This window comes from Euprymna scolopes, chromosome 20 (assembly GCF_053919585.1).
Source record: "Euprymna scolopes isolate OS-2025 chromosome 20, ASM5391958v1, whole genome shotgun sequence".
In the NCBI taxonomy this organism is placed as follows: domain Eukaryota; kingdom Metazoa; phylum Mollusca; class Cephalopoda; order Sepiida; family Sepiolidae; genus Euprymna; species Euprymna scolopes.
The window spans coordinates 23,343,495-23,361,554 of record NC_136501.1 but is presented as its reverse complement, the minus strand read 5'-3'; the positions used below and the strand labels follow the sequence as shown (position 1 = coordinate 23,361,554).

Here is an 18,060-nt window from a genome sequence, read left to right as displayed (position 1 = left end):
TTTTAAAATATGCAAACGAAGAAATGAATTGCGGCTATTTTCAATGATACCTTCTTCTTTTATCGTAAATTGAGCATATTAATAAGAAAAGATTAAAATAAAATGGTGAGGTACACTCAGGCTTGAACACGGGATCGTTCGATCTGTAGTTGAATGCTCTACCACTGAACTATATCTCCAGATGTCAATAGTTCGGTGGTGGTGGGGGGGGGGGGGGTAAGAAGAAATGATTTGCTAAAATTTTATTATCTCCCTGGCCGGTGTAACGTAAAAATATTCCCCTGTAAAATTCTTTTTTATCTATAAGCAATAAAGATTATTTTTAAGATCGGCTTTTTTCGATGTTTGATACTTATCGGATGAATTTCTGTACAAAACATATCTAAGAACACTGCCAGACGTATAAATTAGCTTTGCGTGAAATTTGAAAAACAAAAAACAAAACAAAAACAGATTTACTAATTTGAAAAGAAAATGCCGTCTCTGAATCTTTTTATAAATGACATCTGCATGTGTGTATCCATCTAGAGAGGAATGGGCTAAGCAGAGGATAAAAGGAAGATTAGGTGAAGAAGGGCAGAATAGGTAAACAGTTAGAATTAATGTGCCTAGAGAAACACCGGTTAACATTGATTGCGTTAACACAATGATAATGTTGCATGAGAATAAAAAAAAAATACAAGAGTAATCTTTAGAAAAGCGGGGGGGGGGGCACTCATCCTGGCAAATTCTATTTCAGGCTGATAGTTTGGACGGGACTAGTATTTTCACGCACGGTTTTTGACGCGGTGTAACTTCAATTGGTTTAAAAGCGAGGAAAAAGCAAACAGCAGTGAAAAGAAAGAAGCTTAGTTTTAACGGCGTTGCAAGTAAAAACACATTCTCTCCCATTGCATCACGTTCTCCAAGTCGGATAAGAGAGAGTAGGCAAGATCTTGATCATCAATGCTGTTTGAAATGCTTCCATAAATAATTCTGTCGTCTGCAGTATATGATTTGGAAGATCATTTATGAAGATCAGGAAGAAGATTAGACCTAGAGCGGATCCTTTAGGCCAGTCGATATTGATGCATGTACTGCGGAATTTTAACTGTCAATAACTGTTTATGAAAAAACCTTCTCTTTATCCAACTGATGAATAGGTAACGATTTTCACCGAATGTGTCAGCGATAATCCTTTCTAGTTATATCAATAGAAAATAGTAAATCAAACTGTGATCACTACTCACTCGTTGGCGTTTGCAATTTCCATTCACTATAGTTTGTAGTCATATCACTTACAATGACTAAGCACCATAATACCGCATTTACTCTGTGAGTTAAAAAATAACCATTAAAATATCCTAATTATGGAGACAAAATTCATATTTACTACTCTGGTCTAGTTAAGATCCGGAAGAAATACACAACTCGGTAATTAGTGAAAACAAAAGTAAGTACAACAAATAATGAGTGTGGTTATACGTCGGTCCGGCTACCAAGTGTGCGTGACTTGTGCACAACTTTCGTGCAAACGCTGAACGACATATTCTCCCGGCTTTTATAATAAATCGAAGAGTTCATTATTATCCGTAGGGTGGACACACCACAACATTTACAATTGCAATTGATGACTGGGTGAAGGGATGGCAAAAAGAGAAATCTATGTATCTATAAAAAGGGAGATTATGTGTATGTGTGAGGACACTTCTCAATTTATATACTCAACGAATTTTTGATCTACAGACTTGAAATTTAGTATATAGGATATTCAGACATGTGGAAAACATTTTAATCGGTCTTCATCCGGAAAAAAGAACTGCTAAAGGGTCAAAATTGACAAATTAATACGTGGGGGTCATCAGATTTTTATGTTTGCTAATTGTTTCACGAATGTGCATGTGTGAATTACAGATTACTTATATTAAGAGTAATTAGTTCGAAAACACCTTTTAAAGGACGTGTCACGTTGTTCTAATGGTTATCGAACTTCACTCACTGTCTTTACGTTTTGGTTTCGATCTCCGCTCGAGAATTTCTTTTTACTTACAAGAAGTGAACTGTTTGAGGGAAAAGATCAATACTCGCATGCACATGTCTCAGTTTCTTTCTGCTTTTTTATTTCGTTGTTGTTGTTGTTGTTTTTAATTTAATATTACGTTTAATACCGGACAACATCGGGCACCTTTGCTAGTACATACATCAATAAATCAGAGACTGATTTATTATGTTCTTCTCGAGCGTCTCTGTTTGAATCCTTACTGTTTACTGGCTTTGTAACCGAAAACAAATCGAGCGGTCTCTAAATGGGAGTGTGATTTTAAAGAGTAGAGGATGTCTTCTTCTCTCCCTTACAGTCCTTTTCTTACAGAAGAGATGTTGCTAGACTTTCTCTACGCTATAGTTATCTCCGTGGTAAGTGCTCGACTGAGCTCCAATCTTTATTCCCACTGGAAAAAATTTACAACAAAACTTTTTTTTAGCTATAACCGCTGTAAATAATTTTTCTTTTTCTTTTTAACCTAAAACTTAACGGAATTTCTATAAGCAAAGTTTCTTTCCAAGAACTACCCATCCATGGAACACAATACCACGTGCTACATTCCAACTGACAACACCATGATCGTTTACAAGTCAAGTTAACATTTCTGTTCAATTTCACTCATCGTCTCGAATCCTCTCAAACTGTTGTCTTGTCGTTCATTTGACAAAAGCATTTATCTTTGAGTGGACCTTGGGCCTTGATAAGCAGTGACCGATTGTAACAAAGTCATTGGTGTGTATGCAAATGACCAAGCCGTGGCTCAAGCGTGATGTCACAGAGTAAAAGAAGGGAAAGAAAAGTCGAGAGGTAAAAAAGCGCATGTCGACATGACAGAGTCTTTTTTTAAACACATAGCAACACAACAGGAACTTTTAACCAGGATGCAATCTGAACTTTTAAGAAAATTTTCAGATGATGAACTTTTGCATTCTGCATCTTATTTATGAACACGGAAGTGACTCTGCAGCCTCAGCCAAGAGGCACATAGTCTTAAACAGTGGGGACATCAGATGAGTTGTTGTCATCACTGTTGAGGCTGTTCTGCTGTATCTCTCTATGGCAGCAGTGAGTTTCTGACATCGAGCCTCTTCAAAGTTGGCAACAGCTTTCTGAATTGAGCCTCGCCATTTTAATCTATCAATGGCGTAGCCATTTAGGTATTTCGGTTTGATGTGGCGCCATTAGAGAATGACTTTGACGGTGTGCTTATACTGCGTTGTTGGTCGACTTTGGTTGGTTTCTTTTGCCGACCTACAGCTCCCCGTAAATCAGGCGTCTCAACATCTGACACCCTTTCATTCGAATCACGCGCCCAACCCATTGTATAGAGTGGAACGTATTACGCACATAACAGCTACTTATAGCTGCAGACTAAGCAATTAATTGACTGTATTGTCGCTGGTTTGGATAATTCATGTCAGGCGGCTTAGTGTTGAAACGACCTGTAATAAATACCTTTTCTTTCAACTGAAAAGAAAAATTAGTGTCGAATTTCGTTCCTTTATCATTTTACGAGATTTTCATACACAACGCCGGGTTAGTGTTAGCATGTAACTACCACGTTACACCACTGCCATAAAAAAAGATAGTCGCTATGGTAATAATTGTTTTTGGTTTATGAAGCAAAAGTATTTATCGCCCTTCCACCGCGGTAAGTTGTAACACAAAGGTCGAGAAAGTAAGGTCGAAGAACCAGTACTCTACAAGAATAGCTCTCTGGCCAGTTAAAAATGTCTGGACAATACCATCGGCATTCTCCTGTACGGGTGTTTCAGGCAATTAGCAAAATATGAAGGTCGTTCCAAAAGTAATGCATCCTATTTTTTAACTAATGAAAGTTGAAGAGCTACGAAGACGGGAGTGATGCCATTAAAATGAGCGACTTTTGTGTTCGAGAATTTATTTTCTGCATAGTCAACATTATTCTCAATGCACTTTTGTCAGTGATGGGATGGTGGCTGTGCGTCCGGGGCGTGCTTTGTCACTCATATCTCTGTCGCCACTCTGAAATCGACGAACTCATCTCCTAACTGTGCTGACATCAACTGAATAAGCTTCGTAAACGTTTAATAGGCGCCGGTGAATGTTGATCGGTCCAATTTTTTTCCACATGGAGAAATTCAATGGCACATATCTGCTTCTGACGCACGTTCATGACAGGAGTTGCTTTTTTTAGAGTCTCACACCGTCAATATCTGCAAAAGAGAGATGAAGCTTCCAGGGCAGGAATGTGTAAGTTTGCAGTCCCTCTGGTCCGTTTGGGCGGAATAAAAAGTAGCAGGTATTACTTTTGAAACACCACTCGTTAGGCACCTCCAAAAGTCACCACAGAATTACCCCCCCATATGTAAAACAATGTAACTTTATTATAAATTAATATTATAAATATACCTTTTGTACCATTTAAAAGAAGAAGGGCAAAATAAATTAGTAATAATTTTTTAAAAACTTTTTCATCGAACGAAAATAATGAAATTGCGAGACGAAAATCGTGTCTACATAACTGACGCTTTAAAATAACGTTCCCATGTAGTTGGCATTCCAAACGTAAAAACATACCCGTGTTTAATAAATCTAGCAAAAATTAACTAACGGTCGGATTTTCGTGAAATTTTCGATAAGTATCCATTTTAGAATGAAATTACATATAAAATGCAGTTTCCGTAAAATACACGAAGGGAAATATTTTTTTAGTGCGTGCCCATTCATATTTATTTTTTCGAAATTTGAACAAAATATATTTAAATCTATCGAAATTTCTATTTATTATGAAACATAAGAGTTCAAATGAGTAAAAAATATTCATTTTTTTTTAATTTAAATACACATATTGAACAAAACTTACCTTGAAGTTGCAATTAAAAAATGATATAAATTTAATATCATTATGTTTTAATAGCGTCTTTTCTAATTAATATATGCTATAATCAGTTGAATTGCCAAGAAAAAGAAACTTCCTAAAAATTAATTAATTTTTAAAATATTAAAACGATTAAAATTCCATTATTTCAAAATGCTCCGTTACAACATAGTTTTTTTAATTAATTGTGTTTAAATTATTTCATAAATATTAAGTTTTAATATAAACACGACCCTTGTCAGCTATTTTCTCGACAAACGACCCTGGTGTCTAACTCTGTCCCGTGGGGAGGCATTGTAAAAAGAGACAAATTAAAACCGATTTAAAAATATTATTGCACAAATATTAAACATTTTATAGACGGCTCTCACATTTGTTCGTGTCTTTTTACCGAACAAAAGTATGGAAGCCGGTAGTTAACCAAATGAACATTCAGTAAAACCGTATTTCATATTTAATATAAAAATGTTTATAATATCATTAATCATTAAACTGTGTAAATCTTAAAATCTAACAAAATTATAACAAAGATTAATTATTAATTGCAGTTTGAAGAAGATAAACAAAGGTTTTAAAAAATCATTAAGTCGCTTCTGCTTTTGCATAGTTCGTATAGTTAACACAAGTTTGACGTCATGAAATTATGCATTCTTTTTTTTTACAATCGGTTAGCAATGCCTACCACTCGTACTAACCCTTTCTCAAAAAACAAAGGCAAAGTTTGGGAGCGTGAACCACCTAGAACTACACAGGATCAGCAACCTGCCAGAGTCAACAGGGAAAAGGCCAGTTTAGAAATGGCTCGGATTCTGGTGGCTTTCGAGGAGGGGGTCGAGAAGAAATCCCCCGGTGAGGGAGGAGTGAATGTTTCTTTCAAGATTCAATTATTACGAGTAAAAGAATAAATCCGCCTTTTTCATAAGACTAGAGTTTTGTTACTTTATTTTATCAGCTCACCGCGGAGCGAGATTAGATTAGATACCAATTAAATAATCCTTTAAAAAAACTTTACTCCGCGGTGTCTGTTTCATTATGAAAAATGTATAATTCTGTATAAGGTCCTTAATGTGGGAGTTCGATATTACTTCTAGTCTGTAAAAAAGTTGCGTTTATTAATTCAGAACTAAAGTCACTCATATACCTACACGAAATGGCAAAGTTCAGCTTCCATCGCTGATAAAGCGGGACTTAGCTGTCCGCATTCCCCAATGAGGGAACTTCGGAAGATAGACAATGAACCCATTCTCCGGCACTGGAAAGGAAGGCAAAGCATGAGATGACATGAACCCTAGCAGAAACGGTGTTTATCCTCCATGTCATTTGAATCAACTATCGATAACGTCATACAGACGTGTTACGTCATTTATGATGTAATAATGCCTTCGTAAACAATCATTTCTTGTTAGAAAAAAGATTCTAAGAGGAGAAATCGATTTGAGGAAACATGCTTCAGTTTTTACTACTATTGCTCTGTTTTGCGAGTTGTGATGGTGCGCAAAGTACAGTTTATCGAATTGAGTTCGATCCTAATTATGCACCGCCGAGCAAAATCCCGAAAAATCCCAAAGATATGGTGTACAGCGCCCCGCTCAACCAAGTAATCAGCAGACCCATAATCGCTCGAGTGAAAGACGGTTCGAACAGAGTCGTAATACCTAAAGGGAACCCGGACGTGATAATTACCAGTATAGATATTTCTTCGCTGAAAACTCAATCAGCGGTGGACATTTGGAAGCAGACCGGAGGGAAACTCTGCCAGTGGACACGTTTTGGTTACGCATTTCCGGAAAGGCTGGATCGTAGGAAGTATGAGAAGAGATGCGATTCAGGGTCCGGTCTTGTAACGAAATTAGTCAAAGATATGATTATTTTGGATTGGTTAAGTCACGAGCATCCCAATAAAATGATGCCCAATAACCTTCGTTTTTTTCGGATAAGCATACCGGATATGCAGGTAATGGTGGACTCGAACCCTGTCAAAATAACCGTCCCTGCAGCCTCTCTGTTCATTTCAACGCAGCCACCTAAAAAAATAGTGGCAAATAACCCTTTTTACATCACGGCTGAGATTCATGATTCTAACGGCAAAGTAATCACCGAGGGTCTTGATTCGGTTCTTTATGTCGAACTAACCGTCCCATACGAATACAAGACATTTTATCATAAATTAGGAAAGGACATGCTCATCGCTAGTACCTACGCTCGACTTGGTGGATCCGTGGTTGTTCACCAAGGTACAACTGACTTGGTCATGCGAATACAGGCTTCAAACGGCCAGGTTAACTTTACAAACGTTCGAATATTAGACGTTGTGGACAATATCATGTTGAATCTGACTATGTACATGTCTAAGGACCCGTGGCTTAGATCACCAGATTGTCCAGCATGTTATGAAGATATCTCCGAAAAGGTTGTAACCAACAATATCGTAAAATATAAGCCAATGACACCAGAAATATTGAGAAAAACGCCCGCCGTATCGTTAACTAGTAGGTTTGATGTTACTCCCCAAACTCTAGATAGCTTTTTTATTAAATCTCCTTTTAAACAGACGCAGGCGTTGGTGATCACACGTAATTTTGAAATACCGGGACCCATATTTCTGGAGGCAAGAGATGTTAACGGAAATCGAATCTACTCTGGACCACACGCAAGTCTGCCTCTGGAAATCGTGACATATCCTAGAGGTGTGTGTATATCCGAAGACCACACGAACTACATCCTCCAGGGTTATGGAAGGATTAGGGGTTCAATATGTCAGATTATATCAAATGTATATTTGAGTTATTACACCCTGATCAACCCTCGCGTAGTGGTCAACTCAACAAAGTTTACTGTTGTGGGTGATGTTCACCTGGCACATTTCGACCACTTCAGATTTTCAGGCAACGGAATTAATATACACCCACATATAAATACTTTTGCTAAACTAGCGGCTCAGCATATCAATACTGATAAGATTTCTGGTGTTCTAAGACAATTTCAGATGAATATAATACTCAACACAGTCGAGACAGGGAACGATATAACACGAGCAACTACTATGTACTCCAATTTCCGTGTGCAAGCGCATAAAGAGCCAAGCAAAACATTACGCGGTATAATATTGCCCAAGGACCGAGATGCGGCTGCCACTATGATAAGAGATGCAGAAAACGATAAGATCGTAATGATGTCAATCGCGCAAAGAGCTGAGCACTACTCGACCTATCGATATTTTAATAGGATTTGCTGGAATTGGAATCAAATAATGCGTTCGTTTCTGCTTGCAGCGCACGACAGAGGTTGGACACGAATCGCCATACTTCGAATGGAAAACGAGGATATGCCAGCATCTTTGCACGAGCTTTCTCCGGCCTTAAATATATCTTTTGATGAAGATGTGGAAATTCCAGAATTCGATCCCGAGAAGCCGGACCATGAAACTCTAATTGAGAAAATGAAAGAGATTGAAAGTTTGGAAACACGGATTATAATTGCCCTATTGAATGGTACATATATGGTGCCTGTGTTGCGTGCAGCTTACAAGGAAGGTCTATCTTCTCAGCATGGCTATCAATGGATATTCGTCAGTGACTATGCTCGAGTATTTCCCTTAAATGGAATCTGTGGGGAAAATGTTACCTGCGACGTAGCCTTTAAGGGTTCGCTTCTCATGACCGAGGTCTACAACATCACCCATTTTTATTCTGATCATTGGCATATCGTCCTTGATGATTTTATGGCAGTCGATCGAACAATTTATATGGGTGAAACAGGTTATTATCCGGAAAATGATGCTGGGAGTTTTATGGCTCTTGGTTACGACGCAGTCTGGTTATTCGCCGAGTCTTTAAATCGCATCATCTCTCAACAACGTACGGCCACAGGGTCGCTAATCATCAAGGAGTTCCGCAAGCTGACGATAAATGGTCTCAGTGGTATATTAGAAATGGACAGTCTGGGTAATCGTCTCGGTTACACGGGGATAATTAAAGTTGTAAATCCTGAATTTGAAAGTAAGACTCAGTATATAAGGTACATAAAACGCTTGAAAAATGGCAGGCAGATAGAATTAAAATTTGGGGTAACACCCAAACAATTTGATGATTCCACTAAAATTTCTCTGACGAGTATACCTCTACCATTTTCGGAATTTTACAATTTGAGAGTTTTCGAATCGTATAGCGGGGGAATTGACGTAGAGAATTATAGGCTCATTGTTGACAAATCGGAGACGTGGCCCTCCACCACAATATATCGGTATGAGAAAATCGTGCCGCAGTACCTGTGCAAGGATTCGTGCGGTAAAAGAGTAACCAAAGAAGATGTGAATATTTATGACAGAGGAAAATGCGTTTCAATGAATACTTGTGAGTGCTTCTTTGGTTACTACGGTGACACGTGTGAAAAAATTATGTGCGACTGTCTGTATGGCCGTTGTTCCATTCCTTTTAAATGCACCTGTGATGAGGGATGGTCCGGTAAGAAGTGTAACTCGCCGATTTGCACAATCCCTTGTTCCAATGGAAAGTGTGTAGAGCCGAATACATGCACATGTTCATCTTCTGTCTGGATTGATCACGTCTGCTCCATCCATATTGCATCGATTGTGGTTCCTATAATTTTTTTCTTGACCGTGCTCATTTACCTGATATACATCGGTTCGTTTCGGCTCAAGAAATACCTGGAACGCCAAGCCGCCCTGTCTAATCTGAGTTGGGTTGTTACATGGACAGATGTGACAAAAGAAGTCGCTGGAACTTCAAGTAATGCTGCCTCGCCAACTGATCTGTATGTGTGGAATAAGGAGAAGTGGTACGCGAAGCATTTCAACTCTAAAACAATTGACATCGGAGACCCAAGAGTTAGATCCGATATGGTCGAATTGGTTACTCTGAATCACAAAAATCTTATAACCTATGGCGGTGCATGTCTTAATTTTCCCAATGTTTGTCTGCTTTTAGAACCGGCACTCAAGGGAAGTCTAGAAGACATATTGGTCAACGATTCCATAAGCCTCGACTGGGATTTTCGGTTTTCCTTCATGAGGGATATTTGCTGCGGAATGAATTTTCTTCATAGCAAGACAGATTTGCCTTCTCATGGACGTCTAAAGTCATCAAATTGTCTTTTAGATAACCGCTGGACCGTACGCTTGTCTGACTTTGGTGCACCTACAATCCGTTATGGGCCGTATTCGATGATGATTGATGAAGATGATCCTAATGTCTATAATGAAATTCAAACGGCGCTATTGTGGACAGCGCCAGAACTCCTACAAACCGCATCTTGCCTTAATGATGTCGGAATGGGGACAAAGGAAGGGGATGTCTATTCTTTTGGGATTATTGTTTCGGAGATTACGACACGAGATGTACCATACGGCCATGAACGAAAGTCACTTTCGATATTTTCAATTCTAGACTTACTTATCGATAGAGACAATACTAACCTGGCCCTTGAACGTGAAATATGGGATTCCATTAATGGTGACCTGTCTTGCATCCGACCAAGAGTACCAACTGATGAAATACCGGGCGGAGCACCAGCTCAAAAGAAGTTTAAAAAAATGTTAGAAGATATTTGGTGTGAAGATCCGAACACGAGGTTAACGTTTCAGAAGCTGGAAGGTATCCTTAATAACATCTATCCTTCGAAAGGCGAATTGGCGGACAATTTGATAAACTTATTGGAAGCATATTCTAAAAATCTTGAGCAAGTTGTCATCGACAGAACGAACGACATGGAAATTGAGAAGGCTAAAATCGATAATATCGTTGGACAAATGCTGCCGAAACACGTAGTGGAAAGTTTGAAAAACGGGGAGAAAGTACCGCCGGAAACGTTTGAGAATATCACCGCTTTTTACAGTGACATTGTTGGTTTTACGACCATTGCTAAAAAGAGCGAACCAATGCAAGTTGTGAATTTGCTAAACACTCTCTACGGAAAATTCGACGCTATTCTCGCACAATACGACGTCTACAAAGTGGAAACAATTGGTGACGCCTATGTGGTCTCCAGCGGGGTTCCCAATCGAAATGGAAATTTGCATGCAGGTGAAATTGCTACCGCCTCTATTGACATAGTCTGCACGATTATGACGGTTCCAATTCCACATTTACCTGACGATAAATTGCTTTTGCGTATTGGCATCCATTCGGGGTCTGTGGGTGCTGGTGTAGTTGGGCTAAAGATGCCCCGTTTCGCCCTTTTTGGAGAGACCATGCAGATAACCGCAACGATGGAATCTACATCGAGACCGCTGCGTGTTCAAGTCAGCAAGGATACCATTAACATCCTAAATGAATTAGGGGGATTCTTTTACAAACTGCGAGGTGACAGAGTGGTGTGTGGTCGGACTATAACTACTTATTGGCTTATTGGGAAAGCAGGATACGATAAAGTTTTGCCAGATGTTGACGATGATTAAAAACGATTTTCTTGTTTGAATAAACGCTTAGTTGCATTTAATGGATTTTTTTCTTTGTGCTTCTATAGAATTTGAAGCAATTTTTTCGTCGATTAGAAATCATATTCCCAGATGTAACATTGATTTTAGAGTCTAACTAGTAGTCCATCCAGCGTTGTCTGGTCGCAAAATACGCTTAAATATGGTATTTTAATTAATATAAATTTGGTATTTATTATTATAGAGCAAATCTTCAACTGATTATTATATGTACCTAATATATATAGTAAAGATTCAAAAGTTTTTTAAAAAATCACTTCAATGCCATCACTTGGAATCGATAGCAAAACATTCAGCGCTCCAGCCCAAGTCGTTATTTAGCGCTTTAGCCTTAGTCATTATTTAGCGCTTTAGCCTGGTCGTTTCTATTTTAGCTATCGACAGATGGATAAATAAAAGGGAAATAAAGCGACTTCAAGTAAAAAATGTATATGTACGTATGATATATCTCCCCTCGTTTAGAAATAGGGTATGATTATCAATATCTCCAGTATCAAATAATTCTTATACACTGTGAAATTTACTTTATGTATGAAAACCAAAGAGGGGATATTTAAGATATGGGAAATAATTAAAAACAAGTATTACCTAGCTATTATTTCACTGTTATTTCAAATCATTTGAAACCATAGCAGCAAGTTTTAGTCTCCCCTCTATCATTAGGAAAATATAAGATATTTTGTAATTCGTGTGCAAAATAAGGAAAACAAATGACTATGATTAAAACATTTTATGGCTGTAAAAAAAGTGCCAAAAATAGGCTCTGAATAATGGATGATCCCCTTAATGTGCGGCCTTAAGGGCAAATATTACATAGTTCACTACACAATTAAGCTCATTACCTTTCCAACAAGACTTCATTTGTTAAATTCTGATCAATAGTCGCTGAGATTTAGAACTTACAAATTGTCAAAATGGTGGTATATATATATATATATATATATATATATATATATATATATATATATATATATTAGTGCAAAGTTTTGTTGAAAATTCAAAGACTCGCGTTTTCTTTTTATAACCTTCGTTTATTTCCTGGATTTTTCCATTACAGCTGTTTCATTAATGAGTGGCAATTTTACGATTTATCTTTCCGTAAAAATATCCTGTCCCCACCAACATTTTCAGATGTTTATCCATTAGATTTTTACAACAAATGGTATATTTTTAACATGCTGGACATCGTATTCGGGTAAAAGGATTTCCACAGCCATGCTTCCTCACTTCCTCCATCTTTTGGTGTTACACACACAAATGGTTCTATGGGACGAAACTACATGAAAATTTACAGGCTTTTTGAAGATTATAATACCTATAATAATATAATTTCCTATGATTAAAATTTTATGGCAATTTTTTTTACAAAATCTATATTTTCAAACTAATACAAATGCCCAAATTTGCCTACATTTGTATATATAGTGTCCTTCAGGCCAGCTTCAGTTTTGCTGCATCGGTTGTCTCCCCTGTGGCTTTGTCAGGCCACTAATACATACATACGTACATACATACATACACACACACACGCACACATATATATACATATATATATATATATATATATTCATTTGTCATCCATTTTTTAAAAGATGGAATCGCTCGATCGTCGAAAACAAGATGCGAGCATCTTCTTTGTATACAATAAATGTTTTGGTTTTCAAATGTCGCTCGCCCAGTTTAAATAATTATGAATATATCATTTTCATTTTCTGTTTTTAATAAACACACACACACACACACACACACATATATATATATATATATATATATATATATATATATATATATATATATATATATATATATATATATACGTTTCATAAAAAAATCCCCGTTTCCATTAATTAAATCGAAACATTTCCAATAAAACAATTACGGATATATGTTCTCTTTCATTTCCTTTATTTACTTTTTGGGGGCCAAGTAAAGAATAGATACCCTGTAGCAGAAGACGACGACTGTCGACGACCGGCGCACATTTTAAGTGACGCCGGTGATTCGACCTTGACATTGGCACAAGCACATGGCGTTGGTTGTTGTTTTGTAAACACGTCAAATAGCGGACATGGTCGAATATTCGCGAGCAAGGTTTTTTTTTAAATATATTTACAAAACTTTGAAGATTTAAAAGAAAAAAATGTATGTTTACAAAACATTTTTAAAGTAACAAAACGAACGTATTTAAATAAAAGATATTTAAATAAATGTGTGTCTTTCTGAGTGCGTTTTTAATACATTTACAGAACTTTTTATAAAACTAAGAATAATAATGATTATAATTATAATAAAATAAATTATTAGCGAAACATTTGCAAAAATCAGTTATTTTACATTTTTTTCTGCCATTAATAAGTTTGGCTTAAATTTATTTTTTTTATTATAATTATTATAAGTTTTATAAAAAGTTCTATAAATGTATTAAAAACGCACTCAGAAAGACACCCATTTATTTAAATATCTTTTATTTAAATACGTTCGTTTTGTTACTTAAAATAATGTTTTTTAAATATATATTTTTCTTTTAAATCTTCCAAAGTTTTGTACATATATTTCTAAAAAAAATCTTGCTCGCGAATATTCGACCATGTCTGCTATTTGACGTGTTTATAAACAACCAACGCGATGTGCTTCAAGGTCGAATCACATAAAAAAGTGCGCCGGTCGTCGGCAGTCGTCGTCTTCTGCTACAGAGCATCTATTCTTTACTTAGTCCCTGTTTTTATAGTTCTTTCCGGGATTAATTCATATCTAGTTTAATTTTTTTGTTATTTATTTCCTACTTCGGCCATAGTTTGAAATAATGATTTCTCCCTCTGATTCTATTCTTTACTTCGTCCCTTTTTTATAGTTGTTTCCGGAAGTAATTCATATCTAGTTTAATTTTTTTGTTATGTATTTCCTACTTCGGCCATAGTTTGAAATAATGATTTCTCCCTCTGATTCTATTCTTTGCTTCGTTCATTTTTTTATAGTTCTTTCCGGAAGTAATTCATATCTAGTTTAATTTTTTTGTTATTTATTTCCTACTTCGGCCATAGTTTGAAATAATGATTTCTCCCTCTGATTCTATTCTTTACTTCGTCCCTTTTTTATAGTTGTTTCCGGAAGTAATTCATATCTAGTTTAATTTTTTTGTTATGTATTTCCTACTTCGGCCATAGTTTGAAATAATGATTTCTCCCTCTGATTCTATTCTTTGCTTCGTTCATTTTTTTATAGTTCTTTCCGGAAGTAATTATTATCTAGTTTAATTTTTTTGTTAATTTATTTCCTACTTCGGCCATAGTTTGAAATAATGATTTCTCCCTCTGATTCTATTCTTTACTTCGTCCCTTTTTTATAGTTGTTTCCGGAAGTAATTATTATCTAGTTTAATTTTTTTGTTATGTATTTCCTACTTCGGCCATAGTTTGAAATAATGATTTCTCCCTCTGATTCTATTCTTTGCTTCGTTCATTTTTTTATAGTTGTTTCCGGAAGTAATTATTATCTAGTTTAATTTTTTTGTTATGTATTTCCTACTTCGGCCATAGTTTGAAATAATGATTTCTCCCTCTGATTCTATTCTTTGCTTCGTTCATTTTTTTATAGTTCTTTCCGGAAGTAATTATTATCTAGTTTAATTTTTTTGTTAATTTATTTTCTACTTCGGCCATAGTTTAAAATAATGATTTCTCCCTCTGATTCTAATGACAGATGCTCGAAAAATGGCATATCCATTTTCGGCGATAAACTGTAGAAATATCAAAAAACTTTTGCTCATCTTTTTTTCATTTAATTATTTTGTTTTTCTCTATTTTCATTTTTTTAGAATAGTTTAAAACTTTTTCCGCTTAGCAATATTTAGAATAATTTTTATTTTTATTTTTATTGAAAAGCAACAAAAAAAGAAGCCGATATTTGAAAGTTTTCCATGCAAACAATTTAATTTAGCTGTTATTATTTTTTTACTTCATTTTAAATTATTTAAATTTGAGATATTATTTTAGGTATATTTTAGTTTAAAACTTTTTAAATTCATTTTTTCATACGAGAATTTGGGACGTTAAACTAACGCAAATGATTCAGCTTTATAAAAACATTTGTTTAACAGGTTCGATGACGACTTTTAATGAAGCAAAGTGTATAACTTTAGGTAAAAGTGGAATACCTCTAAAGATCAACTTCTAAAAGGCCAGTCTTTAGTTGGTCCGCTAGAGCATTAAAAAAAAACAAAAAAAAACTTTTTTTCCTTAAAAAGTCGTCGAACTTGTTTAATGGATGTTACGTTTCGCATGGTTTCCCGGATAATTCATTGTCGATTCTAAATATCACCATCTCTTTTGCTATTAATGTTTTTGTAATGTTTTTGTTATTAATGTTTTTGTAATGTTTTTGTTATTAATGTTTTTGTAATGTTTTTGTTATTAATGTTTTTGTAATGTTTTTGTTATTAATGTTTTTGTAATGTTTTTGTTATTAATATTTTTATTAAATGTTTTTATTATTAATATTTTTATTAAATGTTTTTGTTATTAATGTTTTTAGTAAATGTTTTGCCTTAATTGTAGCGCCTCAAATTGTCGTTTGATAAAAAAAATGAATTAAAGAAGTTTAAAACTGTTAAAAAATGAAAATGAAAGAAAGTTTGTTTTGTTTTTTTACATTAAAAAAAACTAAAAAAAAAACTAAAAAACTAAAAACTAAAAAATTTTTTTTTTAAACTAAAAAAAAAATTCAAAACTAAAAAAAAAAAATAAAAACTTCTGTTGCATTTCCTGAGGAATCTCGGATTAAATTTGAATTGTTGTTTCTTTAAAATGAAAATTGTTTGAAAACGATTCCATGAAAATACAAATAAAATTCATAAAATGCCGATGAAAAAAAAGGCATTTAATTTTCTTTTTATTTGCATATTTTGAACGCAAAAAATGTCGATTAAAAGAAGCTTCCGTGGATTTGTTTTTAATTTATTACGCATGTGTAGGGTTTTTCAAACCGAAAAATGTAGACCGTAAACACGATTGCAATGCTTAAGCCAGACGATTTGACTTTTATAATATATATGTGTGTGTGTGTGTGTGTGTGTGTGTGTGTGTGTGTGTGTGTGTGTTTGTGTGTGTGTGTGTGTGTGTGTGTGTGTGTGTGTGTGTGTGTGTGTATGTGTGTGTGTGTGTGTGTGTGTGTGTGTGTGTGTGTGTGTATGTGTGTGTGTATGTGTGTGTGTGTGTGTGTGTGTCCATTTTATTTATATGGATCTATACTTATTGGTAAAGCATAGTTATTACTCTTGTGTGCAGTTGCATATCCTCTTTTCAAAATTTTGGAAACGTTCAAATCTCTTTTAGCATCTATTTACTAAACGTGTACAAAGACCGGTCCTAATAGCTCGAAGCACTCGGGGAAGTAAGGGATCCAACACCTATCAAATATAAGAACCGTAGGACCAGCGAGCAACTTTCTAATAGGGAAACATCTGTAATAAAATTGCTTAAAAGACAACGCGCGATTTGTTGATTCATTGAGAGAAATCTTCTTTCCAGCTTTCCCTCAAACAAGACCAAATATTGACCAGGAATGTTTCTTCAATTGGTCCGATGTTAAAACCCAGAGAACTGTTATTCGTCCCTTTTTGTTGTAAATGTAATATCTCTGTTGTTGAACTGTATCTGTGAAGATATCGACATGGACAAACACGAGAACACTAGGCGATCGTAGCACACTCATTAATATATTCACGTTATATTCCTTCAGTAAGTATCTAAACTTCCTTGAATGAATCTATGAAACCTTCTCATGGCATACACAATCGCCAGACCATCTTTTTCGATCTGACTGTACTTTCTTTCAGCGGGTAATAAAACCCTCGAGGCGGGAGAAATTGGTTTAGTAGATCCATCTTCCATTCTGTGTAGAAGCACCGCTCCTAAACCGTATTCGCTCGCATCTGCCGCTACAATTAAATCCTTTTTCGGATCGTAATGTGCTAACGCTAGATCCGATAACAAATATCTTTTAATTTTTTGGAATGCTTCCTCACATTCTTTTGTCCAGAGACATTTTTTATTCTTCTTCAATAATTCATTTAATGGTGCTCTTAGTGTGTGCATATTTGGGATATAAGAATTATAGTAGTTTAGTAGACCCAAAAATGACTGTAACTTCATTACATTGTCTGGTCTAGGCATGTCTATAATTGCTTCTGTCCTATTTGGGTTAGGTCTTCTACCTTTCGAATCAATTATTTGTCCCAAATATGTAATCTTGTCCATACCAAAATTACATTTTTCGAGGGCCACTTTAAATCCGTAGTCTTCTATTTTCTCGAATACCTTACGAATATGGTTTTATGTTCTTCAACATTTTTGCTTCTTATCAAAATGTCGTCTAAATAAGCCATTGCAAAATCCAAGCCTGCTAGCATGGCATCCATAATTTGTTGGAATAAAGTTGGTGCTACATTCAACCCAAACGGCAATCGTTTTAGGGAAAATAATCCTTTACGAGTATTCATTGCCAAGTATTTAGAACAATCTTCGTGGACTTTGACCTGCAAATATGCTTCTGACAAGTCAATTTTGTGAAAAATTTTCCTCCATTTAACTTAGAAAATATTTGCTCAGGGATAGGAAGTGGATAGTTATGATCCTTTAAGCAATCGTTCAGTCCCGTCGAAAAATCCCCACATACCCTGACTTTTTTCTTTTTCTTTTTCTTTTTCACATAAACTGTGGGTGATGT

General features: G+C 35.5%; 2 protein-coding genes across 2 annotated transcripts in view; both read left to right on the top strand.

Annotated features, from left to right (window-relative positions):
* The window catches only part of LOC145241366 (ras-related and estrogen-regulated growth inhibitor-like), a 192,809-nt gene that overhangs the window by 35,583 nt on the left and 139,166 nt on the right, over positions 1–18,060 (top strand). The gene's annotated exons all lie outside the window — the stretch shown is intronic.
* Positions 6,261–11,339, top strand: LOC145241365 (uncharacterized). The gene has a single exon (XM_080104238.1). The coding sequence runs from the start codon at positions 6,328–6,330 to the stop codon at positions 11,296–11,298; it is 4,971 nt and encodes a 1,656-aa protein (XP_079960364.1). The 5' UTR covers positions 6,261–6,327; the 3' UTR covers positions 11,299–11,339.